Source organism: Bos indicus, chromosome 22, assembly GCF_029378745.1.
Source record: "Bos indicus isolate NIAB-ARS_2022 breed Sahiwal x Tharparkar chromosome 22, NIAB-ARS_B.indTharparkar_mat_pri_1.0, whole genome shotgun sequence".
NCBI lineage: Eukaryota > Metazoa > Chordata > Mammalia > Artiodactyla > Bovidae > Bos > Bos indicus.
Genome location: NC_091781.1, coordinates 11,332,724 through 11,353,683, shown reverse-complemented (window position 1 = coordinate 11,353,683; position 20,960 = coordinate 11,332,724). Strand labels below are relative to the sequence as shown.

The 20,960-nt window shown below is 56.6% G+C and overlaps 1 protein-coding gene across 5 annotated transcripts; it reads right to left on the bottom strand.

Moving 5' to 3' along the window:
* Window positions 1-305: 305 nt before the first annotated feature.
* On the bottom strand, window positions 306-20,619 carry VILL (villin like). 5 transcript variants are annotated; one of them, XM_070776046.1, is made up of 21 exons: window positions 20,490-20,619; window positions 20,179-20,245; window positions 16,019-16,085; window positions 15,822-15,896; window positions 15,314-15,519; window positions 13,980-14,088; window positions 12,682-12,792; window positions 12,179-12,378; window positions 11,742-11,820; window positions 11,551-11,649; window positions 10,816-10,954; window positions 10,577-10,677; window positions 8,547-8,684; window positions 8,284-8,442; window positions 7,568-7,747; window positions 6,884-7,029; window positions 5,801-5,945; window positions 1,736-1,921; window positions 1,497-1,568; window positions 821-1,096; window positions 306-577 (listed from the first exon to the last, which is right to left on the bottom strand). In XM_070776046.1, exons 3-21 carry the CDS (start codon window positions 16,082-16,084, stop codon window positions 464-466), a joined length of 2,601 nt encoding a protein of 866 aa, XP_070632147.1. In that variant the 5' UTR covers window position 16,085; window positions 20,179-20,245; window positions 20,490-20,619; the 3' UTR covers window positions 306-463. The 5 variants fall into 5 exon arrangements, with proteins under 5 accessions (XP_070632147.1, XP_070632152.1, XP_070632150.1 ...); XM_070776051.1 differs by lacking the exon at window positions 20,179-20,245 and having other exon boundaries at window positions 20,490-20,597; XM_070776049.1 differs by lacking the exon at window positions 20,490-20,619 and having other exon boundaries at window positions 20,179-20,386.
* Between the last annotated feature and the right edge of the window lie 341 nt (window positions 20,620-20,960).

The following is a 20,960-nucleotide window of genomic DNA, read 5'->3' as shown; positions in this document are numbered from 1 at the left end:
TGTGTTGTGTGTGTGTGTACATGTGTGTGTGTGTACATGTGTGTGCATGTGTGTCCCAGAGCCCTGGAGCCCCAGCAGCTCATTCTCTACTCCTCTCCACCTTCACAGTGGAGCAAGGTGGGGGTCGGGGGTGTCTGTTCCCCGGGGCAGGACGGACCAGCACGGGACACACCCACTCAAGGTGGAGGGCATGGAGGGCTCAGGCTTTGGAATGTCACAGCCCCCCTTGCCCCCCCAGTCCCAGAGGCCCACTCTCCTAAGAGGTGGACCTGAGTGACCCAACCCTGAAAGCTGACTCACCACACCTTGTCAGAGCCACTGGCTTTTATTTTAGGGACCAGGAGTCTCCAAGGAGGGAGTGCCAGGAGGACCTCCTCAGGCTCTGGTATTTGTACGGAGGTGCCCGCAGGCGGGTGCCCACGCCTGGACCATCTGGGTGGCACTGGCAGGGCAGGGCCTGGGTTCAGAAGAAGCCAAGCTGCTGCTTCTCCTGCTGCTGCCTCCACTTGGCCATGCTGTAGAACTCCTCCTTGGACTTCCCAAAGATATCTTGGAAATCAGAGTCTGAGAGATAGGCCTGAGGCAGGGTGGGGGCAGGAGAGAGTGGGTGCAGAGGCAGGGTGTCCCACAACCCTGTCCCACCCACCCAGAGGTGCCATCCTCTCCCACGTCTCTCTGCCCATCACCCCATCTGGAACACTCGTCTCCCAGGGCAGCTGCCCATGGCCCACCACCTGTGGGTCACGCCCTGGGTGCCTGCAGCTCAGCTTTCCCTGCACGAGTGTGGGGACTGGGAGCGGCAGGGGTTCTAAGCACCCACCTCCTTGTGGGCCGGGTCCACGCCCTCCGGCAGGTCCTCGGCAGCCTGGTGCCTCAGCTGTTCCCGGGGCAGGCCCCCACTGCCCAGGGATTGGGGGCTGCTCTGGTAGCTGCTGCTGCTGGCGCTGCTGACGGTGCTCCGGCTGCCGGTGCCTGCGCGGGGGCCCAGCTCCAGCTCACTCTCTGAGATGTCCTCGGAGCTCTTGAGGGCCCGCAGGGCCAACGGGCCTGCCCTGTCATTGCCTGGCCATCTGGACAGCCGGAAGTTGACGATCTCCTGCCAGGAGAGGGGCCTCAGGCTCAGGAAGCTGGGGGATGGGCTCCCTCAGGAGGCTGCACTGAGCCCCCTGGTCCTCTTGCCCCCAATGCCACTCCTGCCCCTTCCGGCGCCTGGCTCCTTCCCTGCTCATTCTGGCCTCTGGGCCATGCCAGCCCAGACCCATGAGTGTGTGTGTGCGTTAGTTGCTCAGCTGGGTCCAACTCTTTTTTGACCCCATGGACTGTAGCCCACCAGGCTCCTCTGTCCATGGGGATTCTCCAGGCAAGATTACTGGAGTGGGTTGCCATGCCCTCCTCCAGGGCATCTTCCCAACCCAGGGATTGAACCCAGGTCTCCTGCATTGCAGGCAGATTCTTCACTATCTGAGCCACCAGGGAAGGGGGCCCCTAATACTCACGGCTGTTATCTCAGAGATGGTAGAAACTGCTCCCGGGTCACCCGCCACCACCTCCTCGTAGGACTGGGTGTTCTAGGGGCAAGAATCAGGATGGGAGCTTGATGGAGGGGCAACAAAGGGATCAGGTTCCCTCCACAGACCGGAGGTCCCTGGGCAGGGTGATGGCTCCCCCTCAGTATACCAGGGCGGCCCCCTCCTGTGGATTAGGGTGGGGATGGGGGAGTCCAGGTGTCACTCACACTCCATTTGTAGGGGTCCCAGGTGCAGAACCATCCAATGAAGGTGGGAGGCTCGTGGCCCTGCTTGACCAGCACAATGGGTGTGGCCAGGCTCCTCCCTGCCGGGTGGGTCTTCAGGTACTCCTGGCCCCAGGCCACAGCCTCCTGCTTCCACTCGCTGGCAGCTGCCCCCAACCACAGGAAGATCTGGGCCACAGAGGGGGCCTGGCCTTGGGTGGGTGGAGCTGACCTCTTCCCTCCCAGCCCTGTCCAACAGGTGGTCTCAGAGCCCCCCACACATATCCCAGCCAACCAGACCCACCCAGCAGGCTGGCCACACACCCGCACACCCGGAAACATGCCAGGAGGTTCGCAGGCATGCATGTGTGTAGTCAATCCACACATATTTACTGAGTACCAATGGTGTGCCAGGCACTATCTCGGGATGAGGGACTCAACCATGGAAAACACATAGACAAAATCCCTGCCCTTGCAGAGCTTTCGTTTGCTGGGGGAAGCACAAAAATAAGTAAATTATGTAGAATATCAGATGGAGAAAAACAAGGCAGGGAAAGAAGAGTGGTGGTCGTGGTGGTGAAGTGGTAGATACCGTCATTTGAGTCAGGGAAAGCCTTACTGAAAAGACGACATTTGAGTCAAGATCTGAGGGAGTGGGGCTGGGGGATGCTCTGAGCAGAGGAGACACACAGCGCAAAGGCCCTGAGTGTGCCGGCGTGCTCAAGGAGCAGCCAGGAGGGCGTGGGGGCTGGAGCAGAGTGAGAGAGAGGCAGAACCAGGGCTGCTGGGCACAGGGCTTTGCTTGTGCTCTGAGTGGGATGGGAGCCCAAAGGCCTCCCTGCCATACTCACATGGCGTCCCAGACACACACACAAACAGCCACAGCTACACAGACACAACTGTCCCTCACCACTCAGCCAGAAGGCAAATCACGGCCACACACAATCACCCACACACAGACACAGCTGATCCACAGTCACACTGGATCGCACAGCCTGGAAAACATTATCTTGAAACGCCACTGCATCCGGCCACACTGAAACATGATTGCACAGTCGCATGAATACATTCACTCAGGCACCCATACCGTCAGCCAGTGTCACAGCCTCTTGCACAGCATCATTGCTCCTGGCTGGTCTGGCCACTTACAGCCAGTTCCTTGACCACACAGCCATCACACACAGCTGCATGAACACAGGCAAATGCACGCACACCGACAGATGACGATGAAAACACAGCCATACAAAAATCTATGGGGTGCAGTCAAAGCAGTCCTTGGGGGGAAATTCATGGTGATACAGGCCAGCCTCAAGAAAACTAGAAAAATCTCGAATAAACAACCTATTATCTACAAATATTAGGTAAAGAGAACAAAATTAGATAAAAAGAACAAAATCTAAAGTCAGCACCAGCAAGGAAATAATGAAGATCAGAGAGGAAATAAATGGAGATCAAATGCAGGTACATGAAGACACCACACACACACATATATACACACATACAATCACTTTATGGCCACTACACATACACACACACATACACACACACACAATCACTTTATGGACACCACACACATACACACACAATCACTTTATGGACACCACACACACACACATACACACACACACACAATCACTTTATGGACACCACACACATATACACATCAGTTCAGTTCAGTTCAGTTGCTCAGTCGTGTCTGACTCTTTGCGACCCCATGAATCACAGAACGCCAGGCCTCCCTGTCCATCACCAAGTCCTGAAGTTCATTCAAACTCACTTCCATCAAGTCCGTGATGCCATCTAGCCATCTCATCCTCTGTCATCCCCTTCTCCTCCTGCCCCCAATCCCTCCCAGCATCAGAGTCTTTTCCAATGAGTGGCCAAAGTATTGGAGTTTCAGCTTCAGCATCAGTCCTTCCAATGAACACCCAGGACTGATCTCCTGTAGGATGGACTGGTTGGATCTCCTTGCAGTCCAAGGGACTCTCAAGAGTCTTCTCCAACACCACAGTTCAAAAGCATCAATTCTTCCATGCTCAGCCTTCTTCACAGTCCAACTCTCACATCCATACATGATTACTCGAAAAACCATAGCCGTGACTAGATGGACCTTTGTTGGCAAAGTAATATCTCTGCTTTTCAATATGCTATCTAGGTTGGTCATAACTTTCCTTCCAAGGAGTAAGCGTCTTTTAAATTTCATGGCTGCAGTCACCATCTGCAGTGATTCTGGAGCCCCCCAAAATAAAGTCTGACACTGTTTCCCCTGTTTCCCCATCTATTTCCCATGAAGTGATGGGACCAGATGCCATAATCTTCGTTTTCTGAATGTTGAGTTTTAAGCCAACTCTTTCACTCTCCACTTTCACTTTCATCAAGAGGCTTTTGAGTTCCTCTTCACTTTCTGCCATAAGGGTGGTGTCATCTGCATATCTGAGATTATTGATATTTCGCTAGAGTCGGACACGACTGAGCAACTTCACTTTCACTTTTCACTTTCATGCATTGGAGAAGCAAATGGCAACCCACTCCAGTGTTCTTGCCTGGAGAATCCCAGGGATGGGGGAGCCTGGTGGGCTGCCGTCTATGGGGTTGCACAGAGTCGGACATGACTGAAGCGACTTAGTAGCAGCAGCATTGATATTTCTCTCGGCAATCTTGATTCCAGCTTGTGCTTCTTCCAGCCCAGCGTTTCTCATGATGTACTCTGCATATAAGTTAAATAAGCAGGGTGACAATATACAGCCTTGATGTACTCTTTTTCCTATTTGGAACCAGTCTGTTGTTCCATGTCCAGTTCTAACTCTTGCTTCCTGACCTGCATATAGGTTTCTCAAGAGGCAGGTCAGGTGGTCTGGTATTCCCATCTCTTTCAGAATTTTCCACAGTTTATTGCGATCCACACAGTCAAAGGCTTTGGCATAGTCAATAAAGCAGAAATAGATGTTTTTCTGGAACTCTCTTGCTTTTTCGATGATCCAGCAGATGTTGGCAATTTGATCTCTGGTTCCTCTGCCTTTTCTAAAACCAGCTTGAACATCTGGAAGTTCACGGCTCATGTATTGCTGAAGCCTGGCTTGGAGAATTTTGAGCATTACTTTACTAGCGTGTGAGATAAGTGCAATTGTGCGGTAGTTTGAGCATTCTTTGGCATTGCATTTCTTTGGGATTGGAATGAAAACTGACCTTTTCCAGTCCTGTGGCCACTGCTGAGTTTTCCAAATTTGCTGGCATATTGAGTGCAGCATTTTCACAGCATCATCTTTCAGGATTTGAAAGAGCTCAACTGGAATTCCATCACCTCCACTAGCTTTGTTTGTAGTGATGCTTTCTAAGGCCTACTTGACTTCACATTCCAGGATGTCTGGCTCTAGGTGAGTGATCACACCATTGTGATTATCTGGGTCATGAAGCTCTTTTTTGTACAGTTCTTCTGTGTATTCTTGCCATCTCTTCATATACACATAGACAATCACATTATGGCCACTACACACACACACACACACACACACACACAATCACTTTATGGACACCACACACATATACATATACACATAGACAATCACTTTATGGCCACTACACACACACACACACACACACACATAATCACTTTATGGACACCACACACATATACACACAGACAATCACTTTATGGCCAATACACACATACATATACACACGCAGTCACTTTATGGCCACTACACACACATATGTATACACACACGCAGTCACTTTACGGACACCCACTCAGCACTGACACGTCAGCCACAGGCACTTGGTCGCCTGGGCTTCCGCGGTCAGAAGGCACACAGGTACACTGCACCCAACTCCAGCGCATGTGAGCCCTAGACACACAGCCACAGCCTCCCACAGGCTCCCCGCGTCTCATCCATAGCCACAGGATCACAGTCCTCAGGGTCTCAGGGTCTCAGGGTCACAGGCAGTCACTCACCCGCAGCCTTATATGCAGTCACGTGGCTAGATACTCGAAGCCACACACACTCTCCCCAGTTAGACAGGCGCAGGCCCATCCCATTCACACCCCACCCGGGCACCAGGTGACCGCACCTCCTGCCAGGCGTCCAGCAGCATGACGTCATACTTGTCCAGGTCCTCTTGGCTGAAGAACACTACTTCTGTGAGGACCAGGGGGCCCGCCTGGCAGGAGCACTCAAACAGTCGTGGCTGAAAGTCGCACACATCCTCGGGGGGCCTGGCCAGCATGGCACAAGGCTGTGAGGGGCGCAGAGAGCCCTGGGCCTCTGGCAGCCTGGGCCAAGCCAGCCCTCCGCACAGCACCCCTCCACCACCCCTCCGGGGCTGGAACACAACGCCTCCTAGGGCAGGACGCGCTGGCCCTCCTCTGAGCTCCCCGATCCCAGGGTCTACTCCCAAAACGCCTGCCCTCCTCCAGGCCTCCATGTGTCAGTGGAGAAAGCTAGGTGATCTGTCTACCCACAGGCAGCCGAAGCACAAGCTGCCCCGTGAACTTCCCGGGGAAGGAGCACCGGGAAGGAGGGGGGAGCCGGCTGAGTATGGAGGTAGGGAGGGCAGGGAGGGCCCAGGGGAAGTCCTGCTCCCCCCGGAGGGAGAAGCCGCTGGCCCCACCCCGGGCTGGGAGCTCAGGAGCTGCGCCTCAGGCCGAAGGTGGGAGGAGTAGGAGGAGGGAAGCCAGACTGAGAGAAGGGACCGCAGAATGTAGGCGCTCAGGAGACAGTGGGGGGAATAGCCAGGTCCCGCACACACAGAGAGACCAGCACTCTGCTTCCAGAGCCCCGAGAGACCTCTGCCTTTCCTTATCCATTTACACACGACACGCACACTATTCTGGCACACTGCACACACGCTGTTTCCCCACATGTCCCATTACCCTGGGGACACCACCTCTGGGAAGTGCGGGGTTGGGGGACGGCGCTTTTGCCCTCGGGCCCTCTGCGTCCTGGATGGTCCAGGACGGGACCGTGCAGGGAGTACATTTCTCCAGCAGAGGGCGCCACTGCATCGCTCTCCCCAGCATCTTCCCGCTACAAGTCAGTGATGGGGAGAAGAGAGGGGTGGGCTCCTGGGCTCTGTCTAGTTCCCTGTGTGATTCGTAACTAATCACCCACCCTCTTGGGCCTCAGTTTCCTCCCCTCTTCCCAGCCTTGTCACCTCTTGTTGCTGCGGTAGGGCGCCCGGCCCCCCAGAGCCTCCCAGAAGTTGGGAGGCTCCTGACCCTCCAGCACTATCTCCATATCCTCCCTGCAGATGATGGTGACCACCGTCCGCGCCATCTCACGCTGGTCACCGCTGCAGCCCTGCAAGGCAGGAAGCTGGGTCAGGCCCTGCAGCGGGAGAGGGCCTCACCTCTAGCCCCTCAGCCCCCGCTAATGGGGGCCTGGGAGCAGGAGTCACGTGGGGCCTGGGCTCGCGGCCCAGCGTGAACAAGCGTCTCCCTTCCTCCCTGCCCCGCCCCCGCCCGCCCCCGGCTTCTGTCTCCTCAGGCGATCAAGGTCACAGGGACCCTCTCCAGGTCGGAGCACAGGATGGAGACCTCTAGACTTGCAGATCATTCAGGTTTTACGCTGAAGATCAGCTGAAGATCCCCAAGACACTTGGGGAGGGACCTGGTCCCTGAACGAGGCCGGAAGGAGAGGAGGTGGCCCCGGCCTGGCGTGGCTCTGACCTGTGGACGCCCCTGTCCACCTGTCACGTTATAACTTCCCCCAGGTTCCAGAAAGCACAGGTGGCTCTCCGCCGCCTCCCTCCTGGCCTGTCTGAGGCTGGGCTTGCAGTCAGCCTCTGCTGAGGAGTGGACTTCCCTGGCCTGGTGCCCCTGCCCCGGGCGTGGGCTACCTTTCCAAACCAGAGGTAGCAGAGGTTGGCTGTCACCAGCAGGAAGACGTCGCTGGAGTTGAGGGCTGAGGCGCGGGCTGGCACCTCCATGGTCCGGGTGTTGTAGCTGTCGGTGCCTTGGATGTGGAAGAGGCTCACGGCGGGTGCTGGCTGCCCCTTCCTGCTGTGCCTGGGGTGCCCCTATGAGAGGACTGGGCCTCAGGCTGAGGTAAGGGGTCCTGGGCTGCCCCCTCTCCCAGGGCGGGGGCTGTACTGCATCAGCACCCAGGGCCCCCTCTTAAAGCTACCTCTATTTTCTGTTCTCTGTGAGTGTGTAGTGGGAAAAGCCCCTTAATCTGGAATAGGGCACTAGGCCCTTTCTAAATGGATCCCTCACCCCATCTCGGAGGGGTCAGAGCAAGGGTCCCCCAGGCTTTAAAGGTGGAGAGTGGAGAGCAGCTGGGTCTGTGTGTGACCCCAGACAAGGCCCCGGCTCCCCTTCTGTTCAGCTTCCTCACTGCGCCCCTGTTCTGTGGTTGGCTCTGGGGATGGGGGAGGAAACTGGGGCAGGCCGGGGTCACCCTCGGAGCGCCTGGGCCTCAGAGAAACACCAGGAAGCTGAGGGGCGGTAGGCTGGCCCCTGGCCTGCAGAGAAGGTGCTCAGCCTGGGCATGGAAAGGCCACAGGCACACCGAGGACTGGGGAAGCCGTGGCGGCGGCAGCAAGGTGAGCCCTACCTGGAAGATCACGAGCTGGCCCTGGAAGATGGCGAGGAAGTGGGGGGGCTCGCTGCCCATGGTCACGTGCTCCTGCACCAGGGCTCCACGGTACCACAGGTCCAGCTCCTCGGCATTGCCCCTCAGGGCGCTGATCTCATGTGCCGTGGCCTGGAGGCCCTGTGGGCGGGAGCGGTGAGGGCCCGCGCAGGTCACAGGCCCCGTCCTTGGCTCCTCCGCTTCAGGGCTTGAGGGTGCCCGCCACCCGACTCAGGCCGGCGCACCTGCCACAGGTACAGGACGTGCTGGACGAAGCCCATCCTCCGGTAGGTGTACAGGACAAGGTAGCAGCTGTCAGCGCACAACTGTCCGTGGCGCTTGGGGTCCACAGGCTGCCTGTGTGAATCCTGGATACACCATATCTGGGGAACAGGGGACCGACAGGCACGGGTGGTGCCTCCACCTAAACCAGCCCACCCACCTGTCCAGCCAGGAAGCTCTCCGCAGCCAGAGGCCGGCCGCACCTGTGCAGGCAAGGGGCTCCCTCCGAGGTGTGCACCCACCCCAGGCTCTGTGCTCCCCCCACAGACCCCTGGGGCCTACATCTGCGCCAGGCTGCTCGCAGCCAGGACTCTGAGTTGGTGTGGAGCACCTGCAACAAACAAGTAGGGAGGACTCCAGAGGCTGCCCCAGCTGCTTCAGGCCACCCCAGCCTGAGCCCACCAGCCACAGCCGAGCAAGGGCCAGACAGGTTCTGCACTGCTGATCGCTGCTCAGGCCAGGGGAGCAGAAGCTGGGTGGAAGCAAGGCCCAGGGTTTCTTGGAAAATTTTCCTTTTCTCAAGTGTCATTTAGAAAAGCAAAGCCTGTTCAAAGACTGAAAAGGAAACAGTCTGTCACACTTAGCATGATTTCTTTTTCCTGTGGGGAGCCAAGCCAGGGAGATCCTGGTCGAATCCTGGTCACCCACATGGGCAGTGAGTCCATGCTGAGATTCACCTGTAAAGTGAATCTGTAAAGTGTAAATCTTTTTCCACCTGTAAAGTGGGGGTAACAGTGCTCACTTTGATGTAGTAAGAAATAATATCGGGGCATCCTGAGGCCTGATAGCAGTCTCTGGAAAAGACCAGAGCACCCAGCATCCTGCTTCTTGCAGAAGAGGCTGACTCCCGTCCCATGCCTCCAGGAGCTGCACTCACCTGGCAGCCAGGCCTCCTGGCTTGAGTCCTCCCCTTGGCTGCCTGTTCCCCCACTGCTGGGGTGGGTGGGTCCCGTCCCTGCCTTGGTACTTGGGGTCTGGGCTACAGACCCCTCCTTCCTGCCTTCCTTGCCCTTATCTCCATTTTCCGCTGGTCTCTGCCTGGGTACCCCACCTCTCCCTGATTCCCTTTCTCCTCTCCTGGGCCTTCAGCCCTCCCGCCCTGCCCTACCCCCTCCTCCCTCTAGCTTCTGTCTTCTCCCTCCTCCCTCAGTCTCTCCCTGTCCTCCAACCTCTCATCCTCTCTCCCTGCTCCCCGTCCTCCTATTCTCAGCCTCCTCCCCGCTCATTGCCACTGTCCATCCATATCAGGGCAAAAGTTGGAGGGAACCTTGGAGAAACTGTATTTTCTCTGACCTTGGCCGACCTTGAGAACTAGCACCCCTCAAACAGGCCCACTGTCCTGTTCCCATCATCCCACAGCACCCGCACACCAGCCTGGGGGCCAGGTGACCACAGATTTAGCCCCATTTTAAAGACTTTAAAAAATGAGCCTTCTAAACAACTGAGTCCTGAAGACATTAAGGGCCCTGACCAGGGGTGACCCAGTAAGTCAAGAGGCAACCCTGCCCTATACAGAGCCTGGAAGTAGCCCCCAAACCCTGCATCTCCCAGGACGTCTGTCTGAGCCCAGACAGGGAGCTGACAGGGTGTGACTGTGTTGAAGGTTGGGTGTGGGGGTGTGATCATGTGTGATGTAGAGTTTGTACAGCTACATGTTTGCAACTGTGTACCTAGCTGTGAATAAGTACAGTGACAAAGGTGTATGTGTCTATAATATAATAGGTATGGTTGTGTCAAACATACGACAAAAAGGCACAATTAATTGTCCAGATGTTACTGTGCTGAGTGCCATGTTACCAGCAAGTGGCCACTGTGTGAGACAATACTATCACACACAGTATGAGCTGGCTCAGGGGCGGTGTGGGTACGTGTACACATGCCCCCGAGGGTCCCTGATTGTGTGCAGACGTGCACCAGGGCATACCTGCGACACTTTAGCAGCCACATGGTTCACCTGAAGACATCTTCACCCAGCCAAGCCAGTGCCCCTCACCTGCACGCTCCCAGAAGCGTCGTCCACCATCCTGAGCTGGGCGGCTAGCTCAGGCTGGCTGTGCAGCTTGCCCACGTCTAGCTTCACCTGAAACAGTTTACCTGAGGGTGGGACAGAGGGTGTCTTGCCCCGCCCATCACACAAAAAGCCCCCTCCAGCCACACCCCTCACTCTTCTGGGCCCTGCCCTGCCCACTGCAGCTCGGAGCCCCGCCCCGCTCTCTGGCCACGCCCTCTCACCCATCCCACTAAGGTTCTTGTTCTTGCGCTGCTGCCCAGACCACGATCGGAAGAGCTGCTTGAACCCGGCCGACTCGGCGCCGTCGTCCATCACCTCCACGCTGGTGTAGCTCGGGTAGCCCTTGGCCTGGATGAAGTTCTGGGGCGGGAGTTGGGTGAGGCGTGTGGCCCAGGGGCCCACTGCTCCACTCTACCCCGCGGGAGCTGCGGGGCCAGCTGTGCACTGAGCAGCATTAATTAACTGAGCTCGTGACCCGTATAAGGAGCTGGCTCTGACACTACCGATTTCTCCGAGGTCCCCAAGGACACGCAGGTTCCCCTTACTTCGGGCCTCCGGAAGGGCGGGCTATGACCACCCCTCAGACCCCAGGCAGAACCCTGCCTCCCTTCCTGGAAAAGGAAGGTGGGCCCAGTGCTGGAAAATCCTCAGACCTCAAGGTAGGTCCCCCAGGGTACCACAAGCCTGTGGTACCCTAGAGAGAGGCCGTGTGTTCCCCTGGGATCTGTGGTCAGAGTGTGTCTCCTCCCTCAGATAGGGCAGTGGGTCTCCAGGCTCGGACCCCGGGACCGGGTTATATTCTCCTCCATCAGACAGGGCTCCAAGGGCACGAGGTATCCCCCTCCTGGCTCCAGGGCAGGACTACCCCTCCCTTTAGACCCCAGAACACAGATGTCCCCCATCCTCAGACCCCAGGGTGGCACAACGACCCTCTGAGACAGGGCCCCCAGCCTCACCAGAGCCCTCCTGAAGGCAGCCCCTCTCTCCTGGAGGCTGGCCCGGCGTCCCTGCCACACGTAGATCTTGAAGCCACCCTGATCCAGGATGTAGCAGTTCTGGGATCAGAAGTGGGGCTGGTCAGTATGTGGTCCGGAGTGGGCTGGAGTTATGGAGTGGATGGGGATGGCTGGGACCAAGCCTGCCTCACCTCCTCCTGAAGCAGGTCTTGGGTCAATGGGCAGGTCGACAACTCTTGGACCACCAGATCCTTGCTCTTCTGGCAGACTCTAGGGGACAGGCATGCAGATGTGGGCAGTTCAGCCCCTTCCTGGCCTGGTTCCACTCCAGCTGCCACCGCCCCTCCTGCCTCCAGAAGCAGAAGGCTTGGGGGCTGGGTTCTTCGCAGCCTTGCTATGAAGCCTTGGGCAGTGCCCTGGCCTTTTCAGGGCCCCAGTCGCCTTGTCTGTACAATGAGTTTCTCAGGAAGGCAGCCATGCTAGAGTACAGGCTGAGGCCAAGGTGCCTTATGGCCTGCTCCAGACAGCCAGGAGCCTTTCCTAGAGGCCTTCCTAGAGGCACCACGTGACTGCGGTAATGATGGACACACCCACCCTTGGGACACGCCCACTCCCAAGGCCTGCTCACTGGTAGAGGTGGACATTGGCCTTCTGCAGCTGATTCATCCTCTTGCTGGGCATGGCGGCGTGCAGGCTGCCCAATCTGCGGCCCAGCACAGCTTCCATGATCTCCATGAGGTCAGTGGCTTCAGCCTCATCATCCACCACGCTGACCTGTGCACGACCGCCACGCTCCCTGTCCCGGAGGCTGTGGGTCAGGAACAGGCCCTGCGGGACCAGAGCTGGAAGTCAGGGCCTCCCCAGCATGCCCTCTTCACCTCTCAGACATTCCAGCCCAGACCCTTCCTGTTATTGCTCAGCTCCCAGAGGTGGGGGGCCTGGGGAGGTACCTCCTGATCCTGGTATCCAGGGGTACCCCCAGTGTGGAATCTGGACTCAGCTTGTAGGTACTGCTCAGCTTCTTGGGCGGAGAGCCATGCCCACTTCTTGGGGTGGCTGGAGGATGGGCCCATGGAGGACCATCCCTCCCCCCAAGCCCTGCAGCCCTTTGTTCCTGGGGCAGACACTGACCCGCGCCTTCCTGGCCGCGCTGGCCTTGGGCCCATTCCACTGGATCATCATCCTCCCCAGGTCCAGCAGGAAGACATCACTATTGTTGAAGCTGTGCCAGGAGAGCTCCACCTGCGAGGGCCAGGGTCAGGGAGGAGACGGGGGGTCATACTACCTGGACCCCGGGAAGGCCCACAGCCAGCCCCTGCCCACGTGAGCATAGCTCAGGTGTGTCACTTGTGTGCAGCGAGCTGCATGTATGAGTGTGGTGTGGTGTGTGCGGTGTATGTGTGAGCTGTGTGTAGGCACGCATCGGTGTAAGCACATGAGACCTCAAGGGTCACTGTGTGGGTGTGGCTGGGTGCGTCTCTGGGTGTCTGTGACTCCAATATGCTTCCTTTCACAGGGTGTCCGTGACTGAATCTGGCACTTCTTGGCGCGTGTCCACAGCAGTGCGTGTGTACGTGGACACATGGATACAAGTGGGGCTCACGCATCTGCTTCTCCATGTGTGTAGCTGTGTGTGCTCCTGGGTGACAGTGCATGTGTGCCTGTGTAGGAGACAGTGTGTGATCTGGGGCTGAGGGCAATTATCACCCCAACAGAGGCACTTTTGAGAGGAAAAGTGGGGGCTCTGAATAATTATGGCAGGCTAACAGGCAAAACCTCGGGCTGCATGGTGGCCCTGCATGAGCCAGATGTTTGGTCACTGAATCAATGGGTGACACTGCATGAGCTGGGCGGGACTGTGTGTGCATCCCAGAACTGTGTCGAAAGTAATGTGCACAATTCGGGGCAGGTGTCAGACTCCTGACTGTTCACTACACTGGATGGCAGGAGACCATCTTGTTCTCACAAGATCAGTATTTTCCATCAATATCCTGACAGGAGTAAGGAGCATTCAGGTCTAATTTGCACAAAGGCTCTCAATAGGCCCAGTGGCTCTGGGGTAGCAGTGGGAGAGGCTGTGTGTGCCTATGGGTGGCAATGACAATGTGTATGAGAGTGTGGGGCCGTGCACCTCCCCAGATCATCCTTTCTCTCATGGTGCTGCTTACCGGGGCCACCCAGGTGCATCATCTCATCCGCCTCCCTGTCCTAGGTCTTAATGTGCTCCGGGACAGACGAGGAAACCAAGGGTCAGAGGAGACACGGCAGAGGTGGGGCTGGAAGCTGGGCTCTGCCTTCTCTCTCCTCATCAGGATAGGCGACCGCCCACATTCCCCTCACTGCCCCCACCGCCCTCCACACCTCCCGACACTCCAGGACGTGCAGTCCAGCTGAGTCCAAGGTCAGGCGGCATCCCTCGCAGCTCTCACCTCGGTGGCCGACACGTGCTTCCCCCCTCGGATGCGCAGCAGTCGCTGGATATTGTACACGTTGGTCTCCACATGCTTGAGGGCAGAGGCCAGGCCTCCCTTCCTGTAGCTGAGGAGAGCACAGGGTCCCACGTGAGACCACAGACTGCCACTCGGGCAGTGAGTGCAGACACAAACATGGGCACGTGCACATGTGGGGACACACATGTGCCTAACATGTATGTGCAAGTAGATATGAACACGTGTGTGCAAGCATATGGGGGCAGGACTGTGCATGTGCTTATCCGTGTATAGATATGTAGACACACGCATGTGCATATCCATGTATGCATGTGGGTATGTGTATCTATATCCTTGTGAGTATAGATGTGTATGCATGGAATTCACATAACTGTGTATGTGTGTGTAGGTGGACATGAATACTCACTGATGTGTGCCCACCGGTAGGTGGACATATATGGGCTGGCATGTTTTCTGCATGTGCATGTATACATGTTGCATGCATTTATGTACACACTATTTACATGTATTTGGTTCAACAGAATGATTGAATACTGGCAGTTTCCTATGGTTCAATGCATTTGGTAATTAAAAACATGTTTGAAGCAATTTACAACAAAAGACATATTTATCCTGGGCATGGTAACACAAAAGCGAACTCAAAACAAAACTGGGATCCACTCCTGGGTATACACCCAAGAGAAATGAAAAACAAATGTCCACACAAAGATTTATGTACAGTAATAGATGTGAGTAAACTTATTGCAGTAATCACTTCACGATACCTGCAAGTAAAACCATTGTGCTGTACGCCTTACACTGATACAGTCCTGTATATCTCAGTAAAAATGGGGGCAAAAACTAGCCCAAACCTGTCAATGTTCACAACAGTATTACCTGTAACAGCTAAAAAGTAGAAACAAGCCAAATATCCATTAAGTGGTGAAAACAAATAAAATGTGGTATAAGCACACACGGCATTGTCTAATTCTATTTAAGTAAAATGTCCAGAAGAGAGAAATCTAAACGGATGGAGGGAAGGGAGTATGGGAGGAAGTGGGGATGATGCTAAAGGGTAGGGGTATTCTTTGGGGGGTGACGAAAACGTTCTAAAACTGTGGTGATGGATCACATAAGTCTGTGGATATACTATAAATACTGAATTGTGTATTTTATATGGGTAGGTTGTATGGTATGATTTCTATATATTAAAAAAAAAAACACACAAAACAACCCCAACACACCCCACACGCTGTGATGAGGAAGCCAGTTGCCCCAGCTGCCAGCCACCGCACAGCTTCTGGCCCTATCAGCCCCCTGCCGGTCTCACTCACATGATTCCCGAGCGGAAGTAGCTTCGAAAACAAGCGGACTCGTGGCCTTGCACCTCGCGGTGCTGCACGGTGGCGCCGCCCAGCGCCTCCTTCAGATGCTGCAGGAAGGAGCCCGGCGCGCCCTGCGCCCCCGGTGCCGCCATCTTGCCGACCCAGTAGTGCAGGTCTTTGGGCACGCCCGGTGTGGCCTTCAGGCTCTGGGGGACCTAGGGCCCAAGAGTTTGTGTGTGTGTGGTAGGGGGCTGGGGTCCCAGGGCTGGGGCCCAAGGTGGAGGAGGTAGCAAGGGCTTTGGGGAGACTGGTCAGGTGCTTCCGCAGCTAAGAGAGGGAGAATGCGGAGGGGAGGGTAAAAAGCCTCAAGGGCAGCAGCAGCCTCCTTGTGGGATGCGATTCTTGGGCTCCCAGCCTGCCTCTTCCCAGGGTGGAGCTTAATCTGCATCATCAGAGCCCCCAGTGGGCTGTGCCCCTCCCCCCGCCCAGTCCCCCAAAAGGCTCCTCAAGTGCTCACGTGCAGAACGACATAGCAGTGCTTCTCGAAGAAGTTCCCGTAAGCCGGCTCGGGGACCGGCACCATCTGCAGGTTCTGGGAGAGGAGGGTGCCTCCTGAGGACTCAGGAGAGCAACCATGACCCTCTGGGGTGGGAGAAGCCTAGTCTCAGAGACCCGAACACTCTCCCAGTTCTTCTGTTTGGTCGTACTGCTCACCTCAATGATCCATATGTGGAGGTCCCTGTGACTCTCAATGTCAGGGAGGCCCCTCCTGGTGTCCATCCTAGATCAGGAGGGAGGGAGAGAGGAAACACAAGCCGGAGTCCTTAGGCTCAGGTTGCCCCCCGGTCCTCTGGGCTCCAAGCAGGAGCTCTCCTCACCGACAGCTCTCCAAAGCCCCTTCGTCAGGGCCTGTGCCCCTTATGACGAGGGCCGCATAAACACAAGTGCCAGAAAACCAGGACAGGTACTGCAGATGTCAGCACAGAGGCTTTGCAAACAGGGACCTAGCTTGTGGTCTGCGTTTGTGCTCTTGAAAAAAGGCTGAGCTTGGTAGACAACAATAGGCTTTGAGTCTATGGACCACCTTTGCCAGACAGAGTTCAAAACAGACAGATGTAGGATCTGCAGCCAGAGACAGGCACTGTGGATGGTGATAGGCTTGCAGAGGGCGAGGGCTCTGCTCAGTAACAACAGGTGCTGCAGGCAGGGACAGGCTCTGCCAACAGGGACACGGCTCTTGAAGTAAGACAGAATCCTGTAGGCAAGATAGGCTCTGCACACGAGGCAAATAAGCCAAAGTCTTTCAGACTGCTGCAAGGTGGCCGTGCAAAGAGACACAGCACCTGCAGAGAAAAGGCTCTGTGTACAAGCACAGGCTCTGCAAACAGGGACAGCTTCCTGAGACCCAAGAAAGGGATGGAACAGGCACAGGTTCTCCTGACAAAGATGAGTTCTGTCGACAGACACCACCTTTGAAAGGACGACCTGTGTGAAGAGACACAGACAGTACCTGGGGAAATTCAGACAGGCTGGGCAAACAAGCAAAGGCTGTGAATGCTGAGAAAGGCTCTGCAAACAGTCCTGGGTTCTGCTGGTATGGAGGAGCTTTTCAGAAATGGGAAAGGCTTTGCAAATCTTTGTGGGTGGGGATGAACTCTTAAGACAGGGACTTTTTGCAGAACGGACAGACTCTGCAGATATGAACAGGCACACAGATAGGCAAGGCTCTGCAAACAGGCACAGAGTTACCAGTCAGAGATGTGCTTCTCAGACAGAGGCAACTCTGAAACAGGCCAAAGTTCTCTAGGCGTGGTCAGGCTTAGTATGCAGGGACAGCCACGGGAAACAGCCTCAAATCCTGCACACAGGGAGATGGAAACAGGCTGGGCAAGCAGTCATGAGCTCTGCTGAGAGACTTAGGCTCTGTGAAAAGACACAGGCTCTGTAGACAAGGCCCCTAGAGACAGAGTCTTGGCAAACAGGAGAGGTCTTGTAAGCCCACACAGGCTCTGCAAACAGACGGCCTCTGTTAACAGTGACATCTTTAGAAAGGGCGGGATATGCTGAAAGGAGCCAGCTGGGAAATCAGCTCTGTGGGCCAGCACAGATGCTCCAGACGTGGACAAGATATTGAAACAGGGCTGGGTTCTGTAGAGAGCCCAGGTTCTGCAAACAGGGTCAGGCTTTAGAAAAGGATGAGTTCTAGAAACAGATAAAGACTCCATGAATAGGAACAGGTCCTGTTAAAAAGTACACATGCAATTATTAGGAATAGACCGTGCAGACTGACGTGGGCTCTGCCAACAGGGATAGGCTCTACAGAAAGACAGAGGTGCTCACAGACACAGCAACCCCTGGTGGTGAGAACTCTTTGTAGGAGTAAAGCCTGCAGACAGAGTTTCTATCCAGGCAAGTTCAGATAGGCCGTGCAAATAGGCAAAGGCCCTGAAAAACACCCCAGACTGTACAAACAGGGCTCAGGTTCTGCAGACAGAACCTGGCTCTGAAAGAGGAAAAGACTCTGCGAGCAGGACACAGTCTAGAGACAGAGATACTTCCTGCCAAGGGAACAGGTTCTGCTGACTCGGACAGGTGCGGAAAACAGACAAATCTTTGAAAACAAGGATAGTGTCTTTAGGCAGAAAGAAATGTCCCAGCCAAGCATGTAAGACCAGCTCTGTAGACAGAGAGGTTTGCATGCAGGGCAGCTTTTGCAATTAAAAAAAAAAAAAAAGTATCTTACCCATGAGGAAAGAGGGACAGACTGTTTAAAAAGACTCAGATTCTCCAAACAGGCTTAGGACAGAAAGAGGTTTGGCAGGGTAGATGAAGATTCTGCAAACCCAGGACAGACTCTGAACATACAGCCTGACTGTGAAGAAGGTGACAGACACTGCGGCAAGTAATAGGCTTAGCCAACACAAGCAGCTTGGGTAAATCAGGCCAAAACACTCTCACATTCTTGATACACAGCTGAACGCTTACAAACAAGCGATGCAAACAGACTGCAGACAGCCATTGGCTCTCCAAACAGCATCTTTGTTGTGCTCCATGGTTCCAAGTGGCACAGCAGAGAGGAGTGGAATGAGAAGGATCTGGGGATGAAGGGAGCTCTGGATTTTGTTGCCTGTCTGCAGGTGACTCTCAACGACCCCGGGCTTCCCTGCACCCCTCCTTCAGAAGCCCCTGCCTGAGATTTGGTCATTGCTTCACTGGTGGAAGTTCTTTTGACCTGTAAATCCCACCACCTGCAACTTTTCCTCCTTGCTGCTGCTTTGCCTCATAGATCCAGAAGTCCCTTCTTTCTGAACTTCTCCCCTCTAGTGGTCCTGGTGTGGTGTTCACTCCTCTCCCTTCCTCTCCCTGCTCACCTCCAGCGTGTTATATCCCAGGAGGAACAGCCTTGACTCTGCATGACCAGGGGAAAGGAAGTGGCAGGGGATACAGAGTTACAGAATCAGAGGCATAGTGTGATGGGGGCCACCGAGAGCAGCCCACATTCCTTAGGTCTTTATCCAGGCCGGGCCCAGGCCCTGGTGAACTCACACCGGGAAACACCCAACCCTCTCAAAGAGGGCCAAGGCAGCTATGGATGTGTGTGGGGTGGGGAGGGGTGGGGGAGGGAGCTACCCAGGGGAACCGGGGGGGGGGGGGGGGGGGGGGGGAGGGGGGAGGGGGTTCTCGTGGGGCTAGAGCTGCCTCCTCAACCCGAGTTGGAGTCCCCGAGTGCTCATGGCCTGGTCTCCCTCACTAGAGTACAGGGTTCCGGGGCCAGGGGCTTCTCTTCTTATTTACTGCTGGCTCCCACTGCCTGACACCCTAAAGGTCCGCTGGCCCGTGACTGCGGAGGGGAAAGTGGATGGAGTCACCGTGCTCTCTCACTGCACCCGGAACTGCTGTGGCAGTGCCATGAGCGACGGCAGACGTGGTGACCGTGTGATGGTGGTCTCAGGCAAAGGGAAACACGCAGTGAGGTCAAGGGACAGGCATAGTGACGTTCGGCGGTGACGGGCGGCAGCAGTGACTACTGACAGCGACCAGGGCACGGGCAGGCAGTGACGAGAGGTACTGCCAGGAGCTGCAGCTGGGAAGCAGTGACAGAGGGACAGGAAGCCTGGCTGGCTCAGCAGAGGGGTCACCAGGGCTCCCTGTGGGGAGAAAGTGGGGACTGGGCTGGCTTTACCGCGGAGGGACAGCATTACCCTCGAGGGGCTCGCAGGGTGCTCTGATATCTAGTGCTAGCCTGGGGAGTCACACTCTCAGGCTCCTGGGGCCTGAGGCCTCATCCCATGTCACCTGTCTTCCACGTGCTGGGGGGTGGGAAAGGGGTGCTGGGGGTGGGGAAGGGGTGCTGGGGGTGGGGAAGGGGTGCAAAAAGGGTGGGGCCCTCCCCCCGCCAGCACCCTCCTCTTCTTCCCCCAGGCGGTCCCTTCCTCCCTAGAGTGCCCCTTCTGATCCACAGGCTCTTGCACCCAAGCATGTCCCCTCTTCCCCTTCCGTCACCCGCCCTGAGTGGGGACACATCCCCCCACTCGGTGCCCTCTCCTGCTGGAAGCCCCTTTCTCTTCCCTGGGGGCTCACTCTGTCCCCCCACAGCCCCCTTTCTCTCTCAGATGCCCAGTTCCTCCTCTGACTTGCTCTTCTCTCCTGCTGCCCCCTCCTTCCCTGAGTGCCCCCACCATCCCCCACGCATCCTCTCTCCCCAGCGCCCCTTCTCTCGTGACTCCCCCGCCCCACTGTGCATGCTTCTCCCTCCAGACGCCCCTATCGGTCCCCTGGGTTCTCCTCCGGTTCAGGTGCCCCCTTCTCTCCCTGGGGCCCCCTCCCTTCCCGGGGTCTCTTCATCCCCCCCTTCCCCCTCCCCCCGTCTTTACCTAGAGCCTCCTCTGGCTCTGCTGCCCCTTGTCTCCCCGGGGTGTGAACTTCCTCCTCCTGAGGTACCTGTGAAGGGGCGGGCTCCGAGGTCACTTTGCCTGACTTCCAGGAAGCGAGGAGGGGCGCTGCCTGCTGGAGTGGGAGGAGGGGGGATGGCCCGGGGCCCCCAGGGTATGGACTCTGGGAGACAGACACCCCTATCCCGTAGAAAATCCGCCACTTTCTCTCCCCACCCCCACCCCCGCCCCCAACCCCGCTCCACCCAGAGCTGCTCTGGTTGCAGCCTCCCGGCCCCCGCCAGTGTTCTCACCTGCTGGCTGGCTCCGCTGCCTCCCCAGCTCTGTCAGGCCCCTGGGCAACCCTGGGCCCAGTGACCCCACGTGGTACGCTCCTGATTCGGAGCAGCCCTCCCACCCTGGCCCCGGGAGTCTCTTCCCCACCCAGCCTACCTGCTGGAAACTGCTCCTGCCTTCACCCTGCCTGTGGGCAGTGCTGGGCTTGGCATGGGGCCGGGCTCTGCCCATTGCCACTGTAACTCAATCCCTGTCCCCGCCTGGCCCAGCAGAACATACCTCAGCGCTTGGCGGGCGCTGGCATTTATGCTGAGTCAGTCACTTAGTCACTCAACAAATATTGACCCAGCTCTCTGAGAGGGGCCAGCCCTGTCCCCAGGGCCACAGCTGGACTGGTGGGCAGAGAAAGCAGGGGGTGGAGGCCTGGGCTGTGCTGAGATGTAGGCTGTGGAAGCCACTGTGACTTCCCTTCTGACAGCCCTTGATCC

Bases quoted from the DNA above. Each gene is read 5' to 3' on its own strand.
- VILL (XM_070776047.1), bottom strand. From the start codon at position 18,357: ATGGAGCACAACAAAGATGCTGTTTGGAGAGCCAATGGCTGTCTGCAG. The intron at 11,821-12,178 runs GTGAGCAGGCCT...CCTGTCCCCTAG, and splicing joins GCCAATGTCCACCTCTACCA to AGTCTGCCAGAAGAGCAAGG. The intron at 8,443-8,546 runs GTGCGCCGGCCT...TCCCGCCCACAG, and splicing joins ACGTCCTGTACCTGTGGCAG to GGCCTCCAGGCCACGGCACA.